At 43.1% G+C, this 18,873-nt stretch overlaps 1 protein-coding gene across 1 annotated transcript in view; it reads left to right on the top strand.

The window, feature by feature from the left end:
- ARHGAP12 (Rho GTPase activating protein 12) overlaps positions 1–18,873 on the top strand; it is a 94,710-nt gene that overhangs the window by 41,964 nt on the left and 33,873 nt on the right. The window contains 3 exon segments of the mRNA XM_015408109.1: positions 3,821–4,084; positions 8,768–8,908; positions 18,455–18,535. Coding sequence (XP_015263595.1) covers positions 3,821–4,084; positions 8,768–8,908; positions 18,455–18,535 — 486 coding nt within the window.

Raw genomic sequence — 18,873 nt, forward strand, 5'->3', positions numbered from 1 at the left:
GACTCGAACAGCCTTAAGGCTGTTCATAGATGGATTACCTGCAGGCTCCTTTACTGCCTGCACCACCGCTCCCTAGTAGTAGTAGTAGTAGCGCCGTACTGGCCACGGCGGCCATGGTTTTCATCCCTGCAACAGATTTCGGCAACTCAGCCTCTGCATCTTCCAATGCCTCCAGACATGCTGGTACAGGGCCCACTTTGGCATCCCAGACCAGAGTGGTTCTGTTTGACCGTGTGGAAATTGAACGGAAGAAGTTGCAAAAATTAGGTTATGGTCCTCAAGTCATAGAGACGATCCTGGCATCCAGAAGACTGTTAACTTCCAGGATATATAATTGCACATGGAAAGCCTTCGTCCGCTGGTCCAGAAGAAAAAAGGTGGATCCTCCGCACCCTAAGATTGCGTCAGTACTGGCATTCCTACAAGACGGCATGGCTAATGGTCCAAGAGCGGCGACACTAAAGAGACAGGTAGCAGCTCTAGCCTCAATTCTACCGCTTTACAAGAGATCTTCAATTTCCCACCATCCTCACGTATCACGTTTCCTGAAAGGAGCATCTGCTAAACTCCCTTCAACGAAGCACAGGTTTCCTACTTGGAAACTCAACACAGTTCTCACAGCACTCACAAAGCCCCCATTCGAACTAATTGGAAAAATTTCCTTACAGTTTCTAAGGATGAAGGCCTTCTTCTTAGTAGCCATAACCTCGGCCAGGAGGATATCGGAGCTGAGCGCATTATCCATCCGGTCAGCCCTTTGTGTTTTCCACAAGGAGAAGGTTGTATTGAGGACAGACCCTACCTTTCGTCCAAAAATCAATACTCAGTTTCATAGAGTGCAAGAACTATGCTTACCATCATTTGTTCCAAACCCCACACATCCTAAGGAGAAGCTCTGGCATACTCTGGACGTAAGGAGGGTGCTTAAGTGCTATATTCATAGAACAAGCTCCTTCAGAAAAACAGAAGCCCTGTTTGTGTACATTTCTCCCACACACACGGGAAAGAAGATGTCAAGTGCAGCCATCAGTAAAGTACTTAGATCTTGCATAGCGGAAGCTTATAAGAGCCTAAAACTGAGTCCGCCGGAGGGAATTACGACACATTCCTTACGCAGTGCAACCCCGAATGCTGCTTTTATCAATAGAGCTTCAGTAGAGGAGGTTTGCAAAGCTGCCATGTGGTCATCTGTGTCCACATTCATTAAGCACTATAAGATCAATTTATATGCATCTGCGGATGCAGCATTTGGCAGGAGAGTACTTCAGTCTATCATTTCCTGCGATGACGACCCCCCTCCCAACATTTAGGGACACTGCTCTGGGAGGTCCCACAAGATGGCCTCCACCTCAGAGGGAGAACGACCATTGGATACTCACCGTGAAGGGTCCTTCTCCTCTGAGGCTTGGAGGACATCTTGGCCCTCCCGGGGTCGTCCTCTTTACTTCTGTTATCTTTATCTGTACTATTCCTTATGCCATATCTGGCAAGCAGAAAGAGAGAGTATAAGCCTTACTTCTTCTATTGTTTCCTGTTCCACGTGTCTGTGGCGGTTTCTTTATATGTGTTAACAAGTTGTCAGGGGGTTTTTATGTTACTGTTTAGAAAATGTAGCTATTAAAATACTGCTTCGGGAGCACCAGAACTGAGCCTAGGGTAACTCCCACCACAGGAAACAGGAAGTTTGAAATTAATCCTGCCTCCCTGAGTGATGGATGGGAATCACCCACAAGATGTCCTCCAAGCCTCAGAGGAGAAGGACCCTTCAAGGTGAGTATCCAATGGTCGATCTCTGTGTTCAACTTCTAGCAGTTTTTCTGGGTCAATAGTCTCTACTACAATAAATCTTACAGCAAAATTTGCATTATTTGAGTAGCACAGCAAAGATAATTTATTCTGCAGTAAGACAGGGAAGCTAGCTTTGTTCAAGGCTAAGCTCTTTATCTCTATTTCACTTACTTATCTATAATTTCAACCCACAGCAGACCTACTTGAGCAATACTTGTTGGAGCTAATGAATAAGCAGACTGCAAATTAGCTGTTTTGTTACTAAGCTTTCTGCTTTTTTGCCTGTTGAGTGATAAAAACCCATGTTTTCTAAAAGGCACAGCTGTGAGTTTAAAACATCTTTTTCATATAGCACTGATGTTTTAGAAAAGTCACTCTGCACATGTGATCTCCCTCCTTCATGCTTTGTATCAGGAGAGGCATATTCTACTGCTTCCCCATCCCTACCTGAAATGAGTTTTTCATAATAGGACTGAGTGAGTCCTGACGACTTGTATCTTTATTGGCTAGCTTATTTTATAAAGGTCAAATTATTTTGAGATGATTTTTTAAAAATGTAACTTCTATATTGCTGAATTTTTAAAAGCATTTTATTACAAGGTGTGTGTGGGGAGATTGTGAAGAATAACTTGGGGGGAACTATTTGGAAAATTCTATCCCTCCAATCTAGGATTCTATAAACTCTTATGGGTTTGAACAGGCTGATTTCTTACCCCCCCCCTCTCCTTTAACTTGCACCTAGTTGCTCTCAACTATTGTCCTTTCTGGTGCCTATTTAGTCACGTTCAGGTCATTTAAAGGATTCCTCCCCATCCACCTCCAGTTGATTTACAGATCCATACTTTTCTGCATACCTGGAGATTCCCATGAGGTAGTAGATACCTGGTCTGTGGGTAGTGTGGTTTTGTGTTTCATCATTCACACATTGGCCAGGCAGTATACTATACAGCCAGCCAGTGTAGTCCAGTGGTGTCAGAGCTCAGCTGGGTCAGTCCTCATTTGGAGTACTGTGTACAGTTCTGGTCATCACATCTCAAAAAGGATATAGCACTGGGGAAAGTGCAGAAAAGAGCAACTAGAATGATAAAAGGGTTGGAACAATTTCCCCATGAAGAAAGGTTAAAGCGAAGGCATGATTGAGGTTTATAAGAATATGCATGGGATAGAGCAGGTCGAGAAAGAAGTACTTTTCTTCCTTTCTCACAATACAAGAACTCGTGGGCACTCCATGAAATTGTTGAGCAGTCGGGTTAGAACAGATAAAAGGAAGCACTTCTTCACCCAAAGAGTGATTAACACATGGAATTCACTGCCACAGGAGGTGGCGGCGGCTACAAGCATGGACAGCTTCAAGAGGGAACTGGATAAACATATGGAGCAATCTACTGGTGATTCCTGACCCTAAAGACATCTGTCTGTCCTTGACCAGAGTGAGAGCCTTCTCAGCCCTGGTTCCAACCTGGTGGAACTCTCTGCCAACCAACATCAAGGCCCTGCAGGACTTAATGCAGTTCTGCAGGGTCTGCAGGGCAGAGATGTTCCGTCAAGCTCTTGGTTGAGGGCAATGGTGGGCAATAACATTGTTGGCACTTTCTTCTCCCCCCCCCCTTTCTCTCTCTCCCCCTCCATATCCTGCTTGCTTGGTCCAGAGCTGGTCAATAGTAGACCATCTGGGGATTAATTTTAAGTTTGTAATATTATATTTATTGTATTTTAACTAGTGATTATGACACATTTATGTATATTTTTACTGATGTAAATCACCCAGTGCTCTGTGTATTCAGGGACTGGGCAATTCATAAATCTAAAGTAAAAATAAATAAATAAAATAGAGGAGAGGATAATGATGTAAACAGCTTTGGGTTCCCATTGTGGATAAAGGCAGGGTGTAAAGTAATTAAATAAGTAACAAGTATTAAATTTGCTTGTTAAAAGCACTGAACGTTCCCAGCACTATATGAAGTCAGTGTCTATTGTTGTACAGTCTTAACATGTACTTTTAAGTAACACAAAATTTCTTTTCTCAAAACAGCCAACTACTCCACCAAGCCAAGGAAGGCCAGATTCACCAGTTTATGCTAACCTGCAAGAACTAAAAATATCTCAGTCTTCACTCCCACCTTTACCTACAACCCCTCCAATTCAAATTAATGGAGAGTGGGAAACCCACAAAGATAATACAGGACGCTGTTACTATTACAACAAAGGAACACAAGAGAGAACCTGGAAACCACCACGCTGGACTCGGGATCCAAGCATAAGTCGGGGAGACTCTCTGAATCAGATTGATCAAGAGGTAAGTTTAGTGTTAAGTGTGAATCGTGGAATAAATTTAGTTGGATTAAAAATGTGCAGCTCTTGAGATGATCTTAATTTTTCTCCATTTCTTATTGCATCTCTCCCAGAATAAAGGTCCCTGCTTTAAACAACCCAGGATTTAATCCAAGGATTCCTTTATTCTAAGGGGGAGGGGTTTTTTTTGGCAGAAAGGGGTAATTGGATCCAAACCAAAGAACCATAGAGACTCTTAAACCTAATAGACGGTTAGATCTTACCTTAGCTTATAATGGTCATGTATGACTTCATTGTAAGGAATAAGGTTAAGGCAAGATAGCTGCTTCAGTCTCAAGTTACAAGGTAATTAGCACATTTTATCACTTCTACATTGAAACTAGGATAATTTTGAATTAACTTTATATTTGTGATAAATGTGTATCTTTTTGGTCTCTGCCAGGTAGTCCAAAAGTAGTGGGTTGGGTCCTGTGAAATGGTTCTGCTTACATTGGTATTTTCCTCTGTAACGAGGAGCCTTACACTGGCACAAGAGGTTTTTCCGCTGGTGCAAGGAGGGAATATGAACAGCATAAACAAATAAATATGCTGCTTCAAGTGGAAAAGTTTTGTAGAACCCAAACCAATCCCTCTGTCTCCTAGGACCAGAAAAACACAAAGCTGCTATTGTGACAGACACATCTTAGTTTGGAGGAGAAAGAGCAGATGGCCTCTATGCTGATACAACTCGTCTGTCTAGGACCAAACCCTAGTATATCAGGGGTGATATTAGCAAGCGTATGGAGAGCAGCAGGGGCAGACAAGTGAGTGAGAAGGCAGGTTTAAGAAGAGTGTTTGAGAAAGGAGGATTTGTTGCCAGAGGCTTTTACTTTGTTACATTCAAGAGGTTTCACCTTTCTCTTTTCTTCCCCCTGTTGATTTTGATATCTTTGCTGCTCTTACTTTTTTTGCTTTGGCCTACTGGCATATCATTTGGTAAGCTTAAAAATGGTTGTAATTGTTTTTGTTAAACAAATTTTTCCTGGATTGAACTGAGAACTAAAGAGGTACTTCTATTAAATATGATGGTATAGGATGTTTTTATTTTTATTTTTATTCAAGTATTTCTACCCCGCAAACGGGCTCAGGGCGGCTTAAATCTTTGTGTTCAGTTCCCAACTCCCTGAAACTGGGAATAGAATATAACATACCTGATTCATGATAGCTGTGTTTCTTTATTCCTAAAATAGCTTATGATAAGCATTTCAGCATCGAGGAGGCAGCAATGAAATTCTTGTGTCTTTACTGGTGTTGCTAGCTTGCCGATCCTGTTCACTATCTTTAGTGGTAGCTCAGATTGGCCGTACCCCTGAAACTGGAGATGTATAATCTTTTCCCCTGTTGTGGGTTGATTAGGTGTTGTTTCTTACGTGATTCTGGGCCTCTACTTGGGAAGCTATGGCATGTTGGGGGTTTCATCCTTGGTACAGAGGACTCCAGTAAAGCAGCTTGTGCCTTTGCTTTTGTGACCGTTCCATGACTGCTTGAGCTCTGATACAAGGCTTAGAAGAAGAAGAGGAGATTGGATTTACACCCTGCCCTTCACTACCCAAAGGTGTCTCAGAACGGCTTACAAACTCCTTTCCCTTCCCCTCCCCACGACAGACACCCTGTGAGGTAGGTGGGGCTGAGAGAGCTCTTGACAGAAACTGCTCTTTTTCAAGGACAGCTCTTATCAGAACCACGGCTTGCCCAAGGTCATCCAGTTAGGTGCAAGTGGAGGAGTGGGGAATCAAACCCGGTTCTCCCAGATTATAGTCTGCGCACTTAACCACTACACCAAACTGGCTCTCTAGTGACATTTTCAGTGCAGCTTCCCTTAAGAAATCTAGCTGCGCTCTGGAACTGAAGTATAGTATGGGACTGTTCTTGCTTGCAGTTGGTAGTTGTGGGCAGTGTGGGTGAGCTGATTCTCTCAGGGCAGTCTAGGTGATCAGGTTTGTTTACTCCATGGACAGGGTGAGTTGTGTGTGTTCTTGTAGAAACTGCTAAGTGGTTGTAGTGGAGCGTGGTTTCAAAAGTGTTTAGGATTGGAAAGTTGGTTGAACTTAGCGCTGTTTTGAGTTAAGCATTATTCCAAATACTAACACAGTGGTACTCACTCTGCAACTCATGGAGAATCAAATTCACAATTATCAGGAACCAAAACAGCCAGATGACCACCCCACCCAACAATAACATAATATATATATTTAATATTAAATATAACCTCCTAAATTACCAGGGTACCTCCAAGCTTGTAGGGCTGTCTTTCTCCACCACTGCTGCACCTTAGTCAGTCTTTATGTCTCTTGAGTGAGAGAAATGCCTTCTCACTCTGTTTTCAGCATGAGGTTCATCAGGTCAGGCAAGCCAGTGAGGTTGCCAAGGTGCCAGGAGAAGGACCAGTTAGCTGTGGGGAAAGGGGAGTAAAACCACCACCACCCAACTACGGCCAGCTTCCTCTTTTCCTGGGTTGCTGCCATGGTGGTGGTTTTAATCTCGTTCCCTCCCTCAAGTTGCCCTAGTACTGGGATGAGAACATGGAGGCAGCTGAGAAAGGTGAAGGTGGCGGTTGGAGAGCACAGGCCCTTTACTTCCATCCCTGACACAAGGCTTGCAGCTCAGGAAGACTCACAGTTTACTCATCCTTCAGTCCTTCCAGCAGTGGTGGTTTTAGAGAGGGAACTGTTTACCAACCACAGATACTACCAGGCAATGACCTTGTCCACTTTTCTGGAATGTGGGAAGGGTGCCATATTGGAGAACAGCCACAGGTAGCATGTCAAAGAGCCATGAGTGAGTATCACTGTACTAATGGATCAGTAATAATTCCCAGGAGTATTGAATATTGTATGTGAAACACTGTTGATGGTTTTAGTACCTAGTTCTTTCATCAAATGTTTTGGTTGCTTTTCCTGCTCCAACCGTTAGCTTGAATGTATGAGAAAAAACTATCAATGTGTCATGTAGTTCCTCTGGATTCCAGGAATCATCTGTTTTATTGTTTTTTTCATTAACATTCTCTGTTACCTTCAGCCAATAACCTGCTTTTTCAGTGAATTACTTTGTGTGTGTGTGTTTGTTGGGTAATTTTAATTTCTTCCCTTTCACAAGAGTATCTCAAAATGCCATTGGGACCTCTCGAATTAAGATATTTACTTCTGAGGTCATACTTATAGGTTAACCTATAGGTTTTACGGATAGGCTTAGCTTCTTCCCATTTAATACCAGGAAAAACAAACACAATTAAAAGGGAACTGGTAGCTCAGTCGCAGAATGAATATTTCAACAATCTTGGTCTCTGCCATAAAATTGTATTTGAACGTGTCTGATATTATGAAATAACTACAGCTTAAACACTGTGAATTGATTATCTATGTAAATGATACTAAACATTCAGAAAGAAAATTTCTAGAAATCCTGGTAGTCATTTTCTGCTAGTTTACACTGGGAAATATAAATAAAAGCACCCAAATTGTTGTCTCAGAACTTACACGTCGCATACACAGAATGTTTTTAACATTTGGAAAGAATGCTAGTTATATACATTCTCCATTCAAATTAAAAATTGTGGCAGTTAAAATCCACGAGGGAAGGAAATGTGCTGACTCAAATTAAGTACTGTGAAGTAGTGTAGTTCACATTGTTCCTAGCCCAGTTTCCTATCGTTCATGAAGCTGGGTGCATACTCTTTGAACTTTCTAATTAAAACATTAGAATTGATTTGTAACATCCGAAGTGAAGACTTTGGCAAATTAAGAACAATTGCTTAATAGCCATATGAAACATGTAGTACTCATCCATTTCTGCCATGGTGAAAAAAGAGAGAAGATAATTTATTGACAGCCTGTCTTGCTTGTTGAGGCTCAAGGCAGATTGCATGGTGCAAAACAATGCAGTCCAATAGCATGAAATATCTAATAAGCAATATAATAAGACTAGGATTACAAACATTAGAAACTATGCAAAGAAATATCAAATACCAGTGTAGAAATGGTTTGTTGGTAGGTATAGTTCTACGTTGTCTGAGGAAAGGAGATGTTGGAATGATCATTTCTAATAAGGGAATAGATGGGAACGAGCTGGACTTATCCTCTCACACAGCCATTTGTTCTCTCCTGCAAATGCCCCCTCTGGGCACTTCAACTTCTGCTACTTTGGCTCCTAATTTTGGAGAGGAGAAAAGATTTTTTAAAAGGCCAAGGGCAGGGGAGGGGGGAGCATAGACAACTTAAGTCATACACTACATGTGCAGTCTGTTCTTAACATTTGGAAACAATGCTAGTTGTATATGTTCACCCTGTGAATGTTTCCTTCACACATGCTGCATTTACGTTCATAGGTAATTATGGCACAGTTCAGCCAAGATAAGTTCATTTAGTTTTTCCATTGATTTCAGTAGGATGCAGACTGTGCTGTCTGTTTAAGCTCAGTTAAGAAAATTCCATTTAAAATTCAACATGCACGGAGGGCATAGGAATCTCATCTAGTCCAATAATGAGCAGAAATCAGGGGGAGCCATCTAAAGCGATCTGCTGTCTCCAGTTCTTACCTGTAAAACTCTGAATTCATTTTTCATTTGTAGTGTTATTTCCTAGATTTAATCTTTCAGAATTTGAACTAATATCAATTCTCAGTACTTCTGTGTGTGTTTGACCATTTGTAGACTCTGTCATCACAAGAAAACTACCACAGTTCTTGTAACAGCCAGTCAGATAGTCAGTATGGTTCTCCTCCCAAAGGGTGGTCAGAAGAACTGGATGAACATGGCCAAACGCTATATACCAGTGACTATACTAATGAAAAGGTACATGCTTTTCTTCATCACATTTCCTAAGTTGATAGAAACCTAGTGGTTAAGAATTCAGATAGGTGTGATTTTATTTCATTTGTGGTAGAAAAGTGTCGATTAGTGCCAGCTTCCTCTTCTGTTTTTCACAGTCATGCTTGTTTCTAGCTGCTTTTCTTTCTTTAAGAAACTGTTCTTATAAATGCTACTTATAGAAATGTCCCACACTGCATTTGTTACCTGTTGCTTAGGGGGGGGCTTATTTGATTATAGCTATCATTTCTGATTTTATAATGTGAGATGAGAAATTGTATACTCCCATGTAGGGTAGCAAATTTCAAGTGAATATGTATCAGCAGTGCCATGTTTAGCATAGGCTTTTTCATCTAAGGACAGCCGTACATGTCATTTTATCAACAGCTGTTTTCCATCCTGTGGTGCTAAAACAGCACTGTTGTTCATTTAACAGATCTAAAAATGGTGTTCCTGCATTGCTACTTCTTCCTGCTGGAACAAAACATGTTACTGCCCTCTTTTTTTGGGGGGGGGGAGGATGTAGTTGACATCTTTAAAATTCAGTATTTGAACTGAAGAAGTCTTACTTAAAACTAGAGAATTCTGTGGAATGGCATTTGAGTTGCCTGGAACATAAATAGTTGCACTGGCTCATTAAGAGTTGTCTCCAGGCAACCAGGAAAAGACCTGATAGTTCAGTTGCCCTGAAATTCTGGGAGCAGAACTGAGGTCCGCATGCTGGGTGGGTGGTCTCTCTCACTCTCAGGAAGGGGGAGGTATTTTGTCTCCTGAATGAAGCTCTGTGTTATGTGCACTGGCTGACTGGCTGGACCCTCTCTCCCTTCCTTTGTGGTGGGGCATGGCAGAAAGAAAAGTAGGTTCTAGCTCTGCTGTGCTTGCTGGACTGATCAAATGCAGCAGAGCTTGTTCCTGCTCTTCTTTTGTTCTCCGGTGTCCCCCAGCGAAAGGGAGAGGGACAGAAAGTAAATTTGGAAAGAGTTCCACCAGTAAACAAGAGGGGGAAGGGAAGAAGCAAGCAGGATAGAGCTAGTTTTTTTTGGGGGGGGTTCTGTTCTGTTTTGTTTTGTTTTGTTTTGTTAGGGAGAGACAGAAGATGAGGATCAGTCTCCTAGCTCTACTGCCCTCCCCAGGGCATATTCAGAGGGTGGCAGGTAGCAGAATGGGTCTCTAAGGCAGCACTGTTCTACCAAGGAGATGTGGCATTTATGCAACTGGCCCAGATTCCCAAGTTACTAGACCATGACCAGTCACTTTCTTATCTCCATCTGAAATAAGATACTTTTCACTGCTTGCAGAAGCAGGTATAGCTTTTACTCTTCAGTTCAGGTTCAGGTAGGCGTTCCTCCTCCTTCTCTTTGTATCTTGGTAAATGTATAGCTTAGGCATGTGTGGGGCTCATAATAAAACACCAATTTAATAAAAAGGAAAAATTAACTCTGCTTGTAACGAAAGGAATTAACTGCAGAAAGTGAGGGAAAGCAACATGAGCAAAGTATCTGTCTGCGGTGCCGAAGGGCAATTAAAAATGAGTGAAACGAAGCTTTATTTCTCTATGACAAATTGAGAGCCAGGCAGAATAAAGTGAAGATGTCTAGATTTCCATCTTTTGGCACTGGTGCCTAAGTCATCCCCCCCCCCCCAAGCTAGGTTTCATAGCCTCCAGTTATTCCCTAGCCAGATGAAAAGCCAACCTTTCCAACTTCCCCAGCAACCCCTGTCTCAGAGTCTCCAAGGATGTGCTTATCCAGTTTCTGCCATTCTGTGCCACTTCTGCCTTGTGCTCTTGTTACAAAAACGTCATAAGTTAAATAAATTATTTCTCTAACAAAGGAATCCTGCTTTTAACACACATCACTTACTTTCTGGCGAAGCATTCTGGGCTCTCAAATCCAGAACATTCTTACGAGGGTTAGAGTACTCAGAGGGAAAATCCTCATTAGTACAGTGGTTGACAGCAGTATGCCCACAGATAATATTGCTCTTGGAATTTGCAAAGCAAATGGCTTTCCTCTATCAGCTGAGAAAAGAAAGCTTGAAAAGAAACTTGAATTTAGAATGAATTTTCATTCTCCCTCTGAGGTGGAGGACATCTTGTGGGTGATTCCCATCCATCACTCAGGGAGGCAGGAACTAATTTCCTGTTTCCTGTGGTGGGAGTCACCCTAGGCTCAGTTCTTTTCCTGCCTTAGTAGGGAGAGCAGCTGGGTTTAGGCTTGCCTTACCCCTTTTCTACTTTTCTACTTTTCCATATCTCTTACTCATCACTTTACCTTAAAACAAAAGCAAAAAAGAGAGAGAGAGAGAGAGAGAGAGAGAGAGAGAGAGAGAGAGAGTTTCACTTTGCCTTTCTCGCCTTCTCCCTTCCCCCCCTTTGGCTGAAGGCCTGGGGATCTACCTCTGTGCCTATTTGTTGCTGCACAGTTTAGCCCTCTAGCCTAACAATGGACAGAGAGGGCAGCGACGGCTTCCTCTCTGCGCAGGAGAGTGACGCGTTGAGGAGCAAAGATCAAGAATGAGCGGCCCGAAAATGGGCTGCAGCCACACAGGAGAAGCGAGGAGACGGCGAGGAGGCCAAGCGCACCAGAATGCGCGCTCAGAAGGAGCCCGCACTGATGTCGGTGGCCATTTTGAAGAACGCTGACAGACAGCAAGGAAAAGTCGGGACTGGCTTGGAATGCCAATGCCCGCAGCCACAATGCCAGCAAAACACTGGGCAGGGCGAAAGCCCATCTGCAGGATAGAATGAGTTCTGCGAGGGGGAGAATGTCGCTGGAACTTCGATTGGTAATGTTGAAAACGACAGTCCCCCCCATTTCCCCTAGAGCACTGGCTTATGTTATGAGTGCAGTTAGGGCAGAACTGGCCCTATCTAGAGAATACAGGGACCCGCGCCCGCGTTCTCCCTCTCTCCCTCCCCCACGTTCTTTCGGAAGAGACCAAGCAAACCAGCCCTGGCCCACTAAGGCAGCACAAAAAAGGCTTCCATGGGAGGGCTATCCAGTAGAACAAATGGAGGAGGAGCTTGACTCTACCTCACACATCACCAGTGATTAGGAGGAGGGGGAATTTCCCTCAAATGAGGAGGATGAGAGGAAACAGCCAACTACTGAACAATTGTTCAGATTTTTTAAGGGAGAAGACATCACTTATTTGCTATCAAAAACCCTGTCAGCACTACATATCCAGGGCTCCCAAACTATTGGGGACAAGCAGGGCGACATGCAGGGCCAAAGAGAAGGATCTGAAATTACAGATGAGTTTTCCCCTCCAGTTGACTGTTCGGAAATGGCTTTTCCCTTTCCTGATTTTTATATCAGAAAGATGAAAGCAGAGTGGGAGAGACCTCTTGCTCACAGACCTGTCCCAGGAAACATTAAGAAATTGTACCCAATTTCATCCTCTGCCTCAGATATTTTACAGGTACCAGCGGTAGACGCACCAGTAGCAGCCTTGCAGTCGTCAGGACTGGTGTCCGAGACGGTCATGGAAACCTCAAAAACAACTTTGACAGGAGAGCCGAAATCGGTCTGCGTAAGGCACACAAAGCTAGTGCAATGGCGATTAAAATGTCTGTGACAACGTCCACTGTCTCCAGGGCCACCATTGTGTGGATGAGAAAACTCATCCAATTACTGCCTGAAAATAACCGCAGGCTCCTGGAAGGGGCAAATAGAGTCTTAAAGGTAGTATCTTACACAGCCAATGCTACACTAGATACAATTGTCTGCGTTTCAAAGGCCCTTGCAGTTACAGCCGCAGTTCGTCGCATGGGTATGGCTAAGAGCATGGCCAGCAGATTACCAATCTAAGGCAATTGTTTCTGCTTATCCCTTTCAGGGAACCAAACTCTTTGGTGAGCCTCTAGAACAGATTCTCGTGGAGACTTGATATAAAAAGAAGGCTCTTCCCAAGATGGTTCGTATTGGGGACAAGGGGGCCTCTTCTTCTTCTCCTTCCTCCTTTCACACACAACACACCCTACCTTGGTTTAGACAAGAAAGGAGACAGGCTTGGAACAACAAGATGTCCTTTCATAGAGGAGGATTCTCTAACAAATTCTCCAAGCCCAACTTTAACTGTCAGGGCAAAGGAGACAGGGACCCTAAAAATAGAGCATGACTATCTAGAATCTCCGGTGGGAGGTCGACTGTCACTCTTCCATCAGACTTGGTTGACATCCCGAGCAGATGCTTGGACTCTAGAAGTAGGGCTACAGAATAGAATTTCGAAAACTACCTCCTCACAGGTTCATAGCATCTCCTCCATTCAAAAACACTCAAAAACAACACAGAACCAAAATGGCGATCAGCTATCTTCATCTTATTTGCACCATAGAAGAAGTGCCTCAGGCGGACCAGGAGACAGGTGTTTATTCAATATTCTTTACCGTCCCAAAGAGAACAGGAGACTGGAGAGCCATCCTGGATCTCAAATTCGTCAACAAATACGTAGAACCCAAACATTTCAGGATGGAAACACTACGGTCCATTGCTGAGTCCCTGCAGCCGGGAGAGTTTCTCACGTCTGTAGATTTCACAGAGGCCTACCTGCATGTCCCCATCTTCCTCAGGTTCTGTGTGGAGAACATCCACTTCCAGTTCAGAGTGCTCCCATTTGATCTGTCATCAGCTCCCCGAGTATTCTCAAAGATCATGGTGCACCGAGTAGTTCTCAGGGGACAAGGGGTGCACATTCATCCATAACTGGACGACTTGCTGATAGGAGCCAAGACAAAAGAACAGTCTCACCTACACACCACAAGGACTATCCAATGCCTAAGAGAGTTTGGTTTTATGATCAACCTGAAAAAGAGCTCACTGGTTCCTACCCAGAGACTATAGCACCTCGGCGTGACCATAGATACTCGATCGCTGAGATTATTTCTCCCAACAGAAAAAGCTAGGAAGATCAGATCCTTAGCCTTGCAGATCATCAAGGCTTCCATCCTGACCAGAATGATGGGACTGATAGTGGCGATTTTCGACACGCTCCAATGGGGACGACTCCATTCACGACAGCTTCAATTGTTCCTGAGACCATTTCAAAGGAAAATTGCGATGGGAATGGATTTTTTGATAAAAGTCCCCCTCCAGGTAAAAGCCTTCAATGGTGGACTCATATAAAAAACATTACTCAATGCAAGCTCTTCTGGTTTCCAGAAAGTATTTAGATCTTCACGGATGCCAGTCTGTCGGGGTGGGGAGCCACGATGGAGCACCATACTGCCCAGGGCGAGTAGTCAGCGAAGGAACAGGGTTTACGCCTAAACCTTCTAGAACTGAGAGCCATCAGATTGACACTTCTTCAAATCGCACCCATGATACAGGGATCTCACATCATTATAAGGACAGACAACATATCAGCAAAAGCCTATCTAAACAAACAAGGAGGATCCAAATCGATGGCCCTACACAGAGAAGCCAAGAAGCTGCTGGAGTGGGCGGAAAAGCACCTATCCTCTATCAAGGCAGAACATGTGAAAGGGGTGGCGAACATCCAGGCGGATTGGCTGAGTCGTCAATGGATTCTGGAGAGCGAATGGTCCCTAAATGGGAAACTGTTTCACCTCATAGCGAACACACTAGGTTCACCCGTGATGGATCTTTTCGTGACTCCGAACAATGCACATCTTCCACAGTTCTTTACCAGATACTACCACTTGCAAGCGGAGGGCACGGATGCTCTGACAACCCTGTGTCCCAGAGGACTTCTACATGCCTTTCCCTCGCTCCCAATTCTGCCAAGACTTCTACGAAGGATTCATCTTCTCAAGGTGCACGTCATAGTAGTGGCACCATACTGGCTGAGATGCCTGTGGTTCTCGTACCTTCGTCAACTGGCGGTATCACAACCTCTTCGACTTCCAGCAACACCAGACATGCTGACCCAGGGTCCTATTTGGCACCCCAAGCTGGAGTGGTTCTCTTTGTCCGCCTGGGAATTGAGAGGCAGAGACTAACACAGATGGGCTATAATCCCCAGGTTGTTGATACCATCATGTTTTCCAGACGCCCTTCAACCACTAGAATTTATAATTGTACTTGGAAAGCCTTCGTCAGATGGACCAGAAGGAAGGCAATAGATCCTCTGCACCCTAAATTGGCCTCCATATTGAGCTTCCTACAGGACGGTATGAACACCGGCCTGAGGACCGCAAGGATTAGCTTTGGTACTCCCGTGCGTTAAAGGAATCCCGATTTCTCAGCACCCGCACGTGACTTGTTTCCTAAGAGGAATGTCATTCAAACTTCCGCCAGCTCAACATAGATTCCCGACTTGGAAACTAAATACAGTTCTTTCGGCCCTCACAAAACCTCCACCATTCAAACCTCTAAAAGAAATTTCAGTCCAGTTCTCGAGCCAGACGAATTTCAAAATTAAGTGCTTTATCCATATGCTCAGATCTTTGCGTGTTTCACAAGGATATCCTTAGGACAGATCCTACATTCGGTCCAAAGATCAACACCCAATTTCACAGAACACAGGAGTTATGCCTACCTTCGTTTGTTCCAAATCCCTCTCATTACAAGGAAAAACTTTGGCATGCCTTAGATGTCAGGAGGGCTCTGAAGTGTTACATACTAAGGACAGACTCAATTAGAAAAACTGATGCTATGTTCGTGAACATTTCCCCCCCTCATACGGGAAAGAAAATGTCAAAGGCGGCAATCAGCAAAGTTCTCCGCTCATGTATAGTGGAAGCATACAGATGCCTAAATCAAGTCCCTCCAGCTGGAATCACAGCACATTCACTGAGAAGTGCTGCCACAAACGCAGCACTCACTAACAGAGCCTCAGTAGAGGAAGTATGCAAAGCCGCTACGTGGTCCTCTCTGTCCACTTTTATTAGGCATTACAAATTGAACCTATATGATTCGGCAGACACAGCCTTTGGCAGGAGGGTGCTACAAACTGTCCTCTCCTGTGATGACGAGCACCCTCCCAAAAATTAGGGACACTGCTCTGGGAGGTCCCACAAGATGTCCTCCACCTCAGAGGGAGAACGACCATTGGTTACTCACTGTGAAGGGTCCTTCTCCTCTGAGGCGTGGAGGACATCTTGGCCCTCCCGGGTCGTCATCTACGCTGTTATTCTGTCCCTTTTCCACTTTTTCCTTCTATCAGTGTAATAACAGACAGAGTAAGAGAGTGACTTATAACTTTCCTTCCTGTTTGAGTTGCTGTGGTAGTTGTTCGATAGCAAGTTAGTAGATTGTTCCAGTTTTTTCTGCTTCTGTTTATAAAAGTTAGCTTTCTTGTTACTGCTTTCGGAGCACCAGAACTGAGCCTAGGGTGACTCCCACCACAGGAAACAGGAAGTTGAAATTAGTTCCTGCCTCCCTGAGTGATGGATGGGAATCACCCACAAGATGTCCTCCACGCCTCAGAGGAGAAGGACCCTTCACGGTGAGTAACCAATGGTCGTTCTCATGGTCATTGGAAGGATCTTGAATGTGGGATATGTAGTTGGTACCTTCCAAGTTAGGTTTCTTCTAGTCTTGTTATTGGGATGAGGCATTGATTCTACTGACATTTAAGGTTGTTAAGCATGTTTTTGCTAACCATTCCATAGTCTAGCTCTGTTGTTCTGTGGAAGGAGGGGCACTGCACTTCACTTCCCATTTCTGTTGGAGGAAAACAAATTCCGACCTTGCCTACAGCCATAGAAAGATCTTTATACCATAACAAATGGCTCTCCAAGAAACAACAATAATTAAATTTCACAGTACACCCTGTTTTTCTTTTAATAAACTGTGAATAATGTGTTAATTTCTCCAGTAACACATGTGGAGATGCTGAAGGACATGCAGAGGCTTTTTGTTTGGCCACACTTCTGGCCCACACCCTCAGCAGGCTTCTCTGAACTGAACAAAGGTCCAAACCCTGTAAAAACTCGTGACGGAATTGCCATCACCTGTAATGGATGTGTTTCCAGGGATACCTTATGAATTCATCAGTCCCCAATATTCTCTCGATTTAATTCATTTAACATAACAACACATGGCAGGATGGGCTGAGTATGAAAGATTCCAAAAACATTGTGTTGTATTTAAAAGGTGAAGTGATTTACTATAAAGAACAGTGTATGTGGTATTAAATGGTAAAAAAAGAAAATAAAAAGAACCTTTGACTAAAGGCATCAATAGGAGCCAAATATAAGCTTTCAGTGCTGACTGGTGCCAGGCCTAGAATCAAATAGGTAGGAAACTTAAGATGCAATCCATTTCCCAAATGCAGTAATGTACATTGGTTGGCTCCACACAAAGATGCAAAGATAAATGGGAAAGTCAAAGAATGCTTAGCTGGTTCCCATCTTGAAACTGAAAAGCTAGAGACAGTAGAACAAACCAGAATGTGCTTTTTAGCCACTCAGGCAAAGGATTTAAATGTTAGCAATGCACAAAATATTCAGGTGGGTTTTTTAACTATGTAAATGTACAACCTTGACAGAGGGCATAGACATAGACTTTCTCTGCCTTGGCATGTGGCAGATTATGTGCAAACATTCTTCAGTGGAGAAGTTGCTGCAGCTGGGAAGTCATGAAGTCTTGGGCTGTAGACAATATGCTGTGTGTTCACGTAGATGCTTTAAAATTCAGCAAATAATGACTGGTTTTGTCAGGTATGTCTAGGATTATAGCTGCTGGATTTCTAAATTGGATTTCTAAAGATGTTGTTAAGCATCGTAGTGTTCAGATAGTTGCCCTTCAGTTCAATGACATCCTGTTCAATATGATATCAAATAGGTGTCCTAAAGTTAGCAAATTACTTTTCCCGCTCCAAATGAGCTTCTGTGAAGAACTTGATCCTTCACAATGCATGCCAAAGATATTCTAACAAAGCCCCTTGAAGATATACTTTGTATTTACAACAGTAGGTTGTGATCCACTGGTAAACCAGTGGCCAGTTTTGTGATCACCTACTGCCTGTAGGCCTTTAAGAGGTTTGTGAAGAATGCTGAACTAGATGGACCTTGTCTGGTACAACAAAGCAGTGTTTTACTGTTGACTAAGAGTATATTGCTGAGGAGCGCAGATCAGCTACTCCCAGCTGTGAATGAGCTATGAGTATTATCTTGCCTTGCATATTTGAAGCACATTGGTGGACCACAAGGATTCTAGTAAAGAGAAAGTAGACTATATGAGGCATAACATTTTTGTTCTGAGATCATGAATAAAGAACAGTACTTGTATTGGAAGCGTAATGTCCCCACCCATGCAACAACAACAACAACAACAACAAAAACTAGGCAGTAGTAGACATTTCCATAATGATTTAGATTTGTGCAAAAAAAAAAAATTAGTGTTCTGAATTAGAAACCATCACAAACCTTAAAATTGATCAGTTATACAGTACACTAATTGTGATGGATGTACTCTGTACTACAGATTATAATAATTTTTGCTGCATCAGCAAGATTTTGAGTAGAACCAAGGTGTAACCATGGAGATTCAGGCTTTGTTCATCTTTGATGGAGTGAGAAAAGTAGTTTACTAATAAACATTTTACTAACTTTTGTTTCTGCAGTGGATAAAGCATGTAGATGAACTAGGTCGATCATATTATTATAACGCAGATGGATCACGATCAGAATGGGCACTGCCAAAAGTAAGTAGTAAAAACAAAATTGTTTGTGGCTCATGATTAAGCAGCAGGTATTGTAATTTATACAAGAGGTGCATGACCTCTGGAATACATGATTCATTTTTTTAAATTGTGTGGCAATTCTAAATCTTGGTGAAGAAAACTATTTCTTTTTCTCTCAATATGTAGTCCAGTTCATCCTGAAGTCCTGTGGAATCTTGAATAGATTAAAAGTAAGGTGAAAGACCATTCATTTAGCACTTGTTTTAAAACAACTGTAACAACATTTTACATTTTCCCAAAGAATGAGTTCTAAGGTTGTGAATCATCACAGCGAGTATGTGTGTGTTCATCTGGGATGT

Source organism: Gekko japonicus, unplaced genomic scaffold (genome assembly GCF_001447785.1).
Source record: "Gekko japonicus isolate JY-2015 unplaced genomic scaffold, Gekko_japonicus_V1.1 scaffold87, whole genome shotgun sequence".
NCBI classification, from domain to species: Eukaryota; Metazoa; Chordata; class Lepidosauria; order Squamata; family Gekkonidae; genus Gekko; species Gekko japonicus.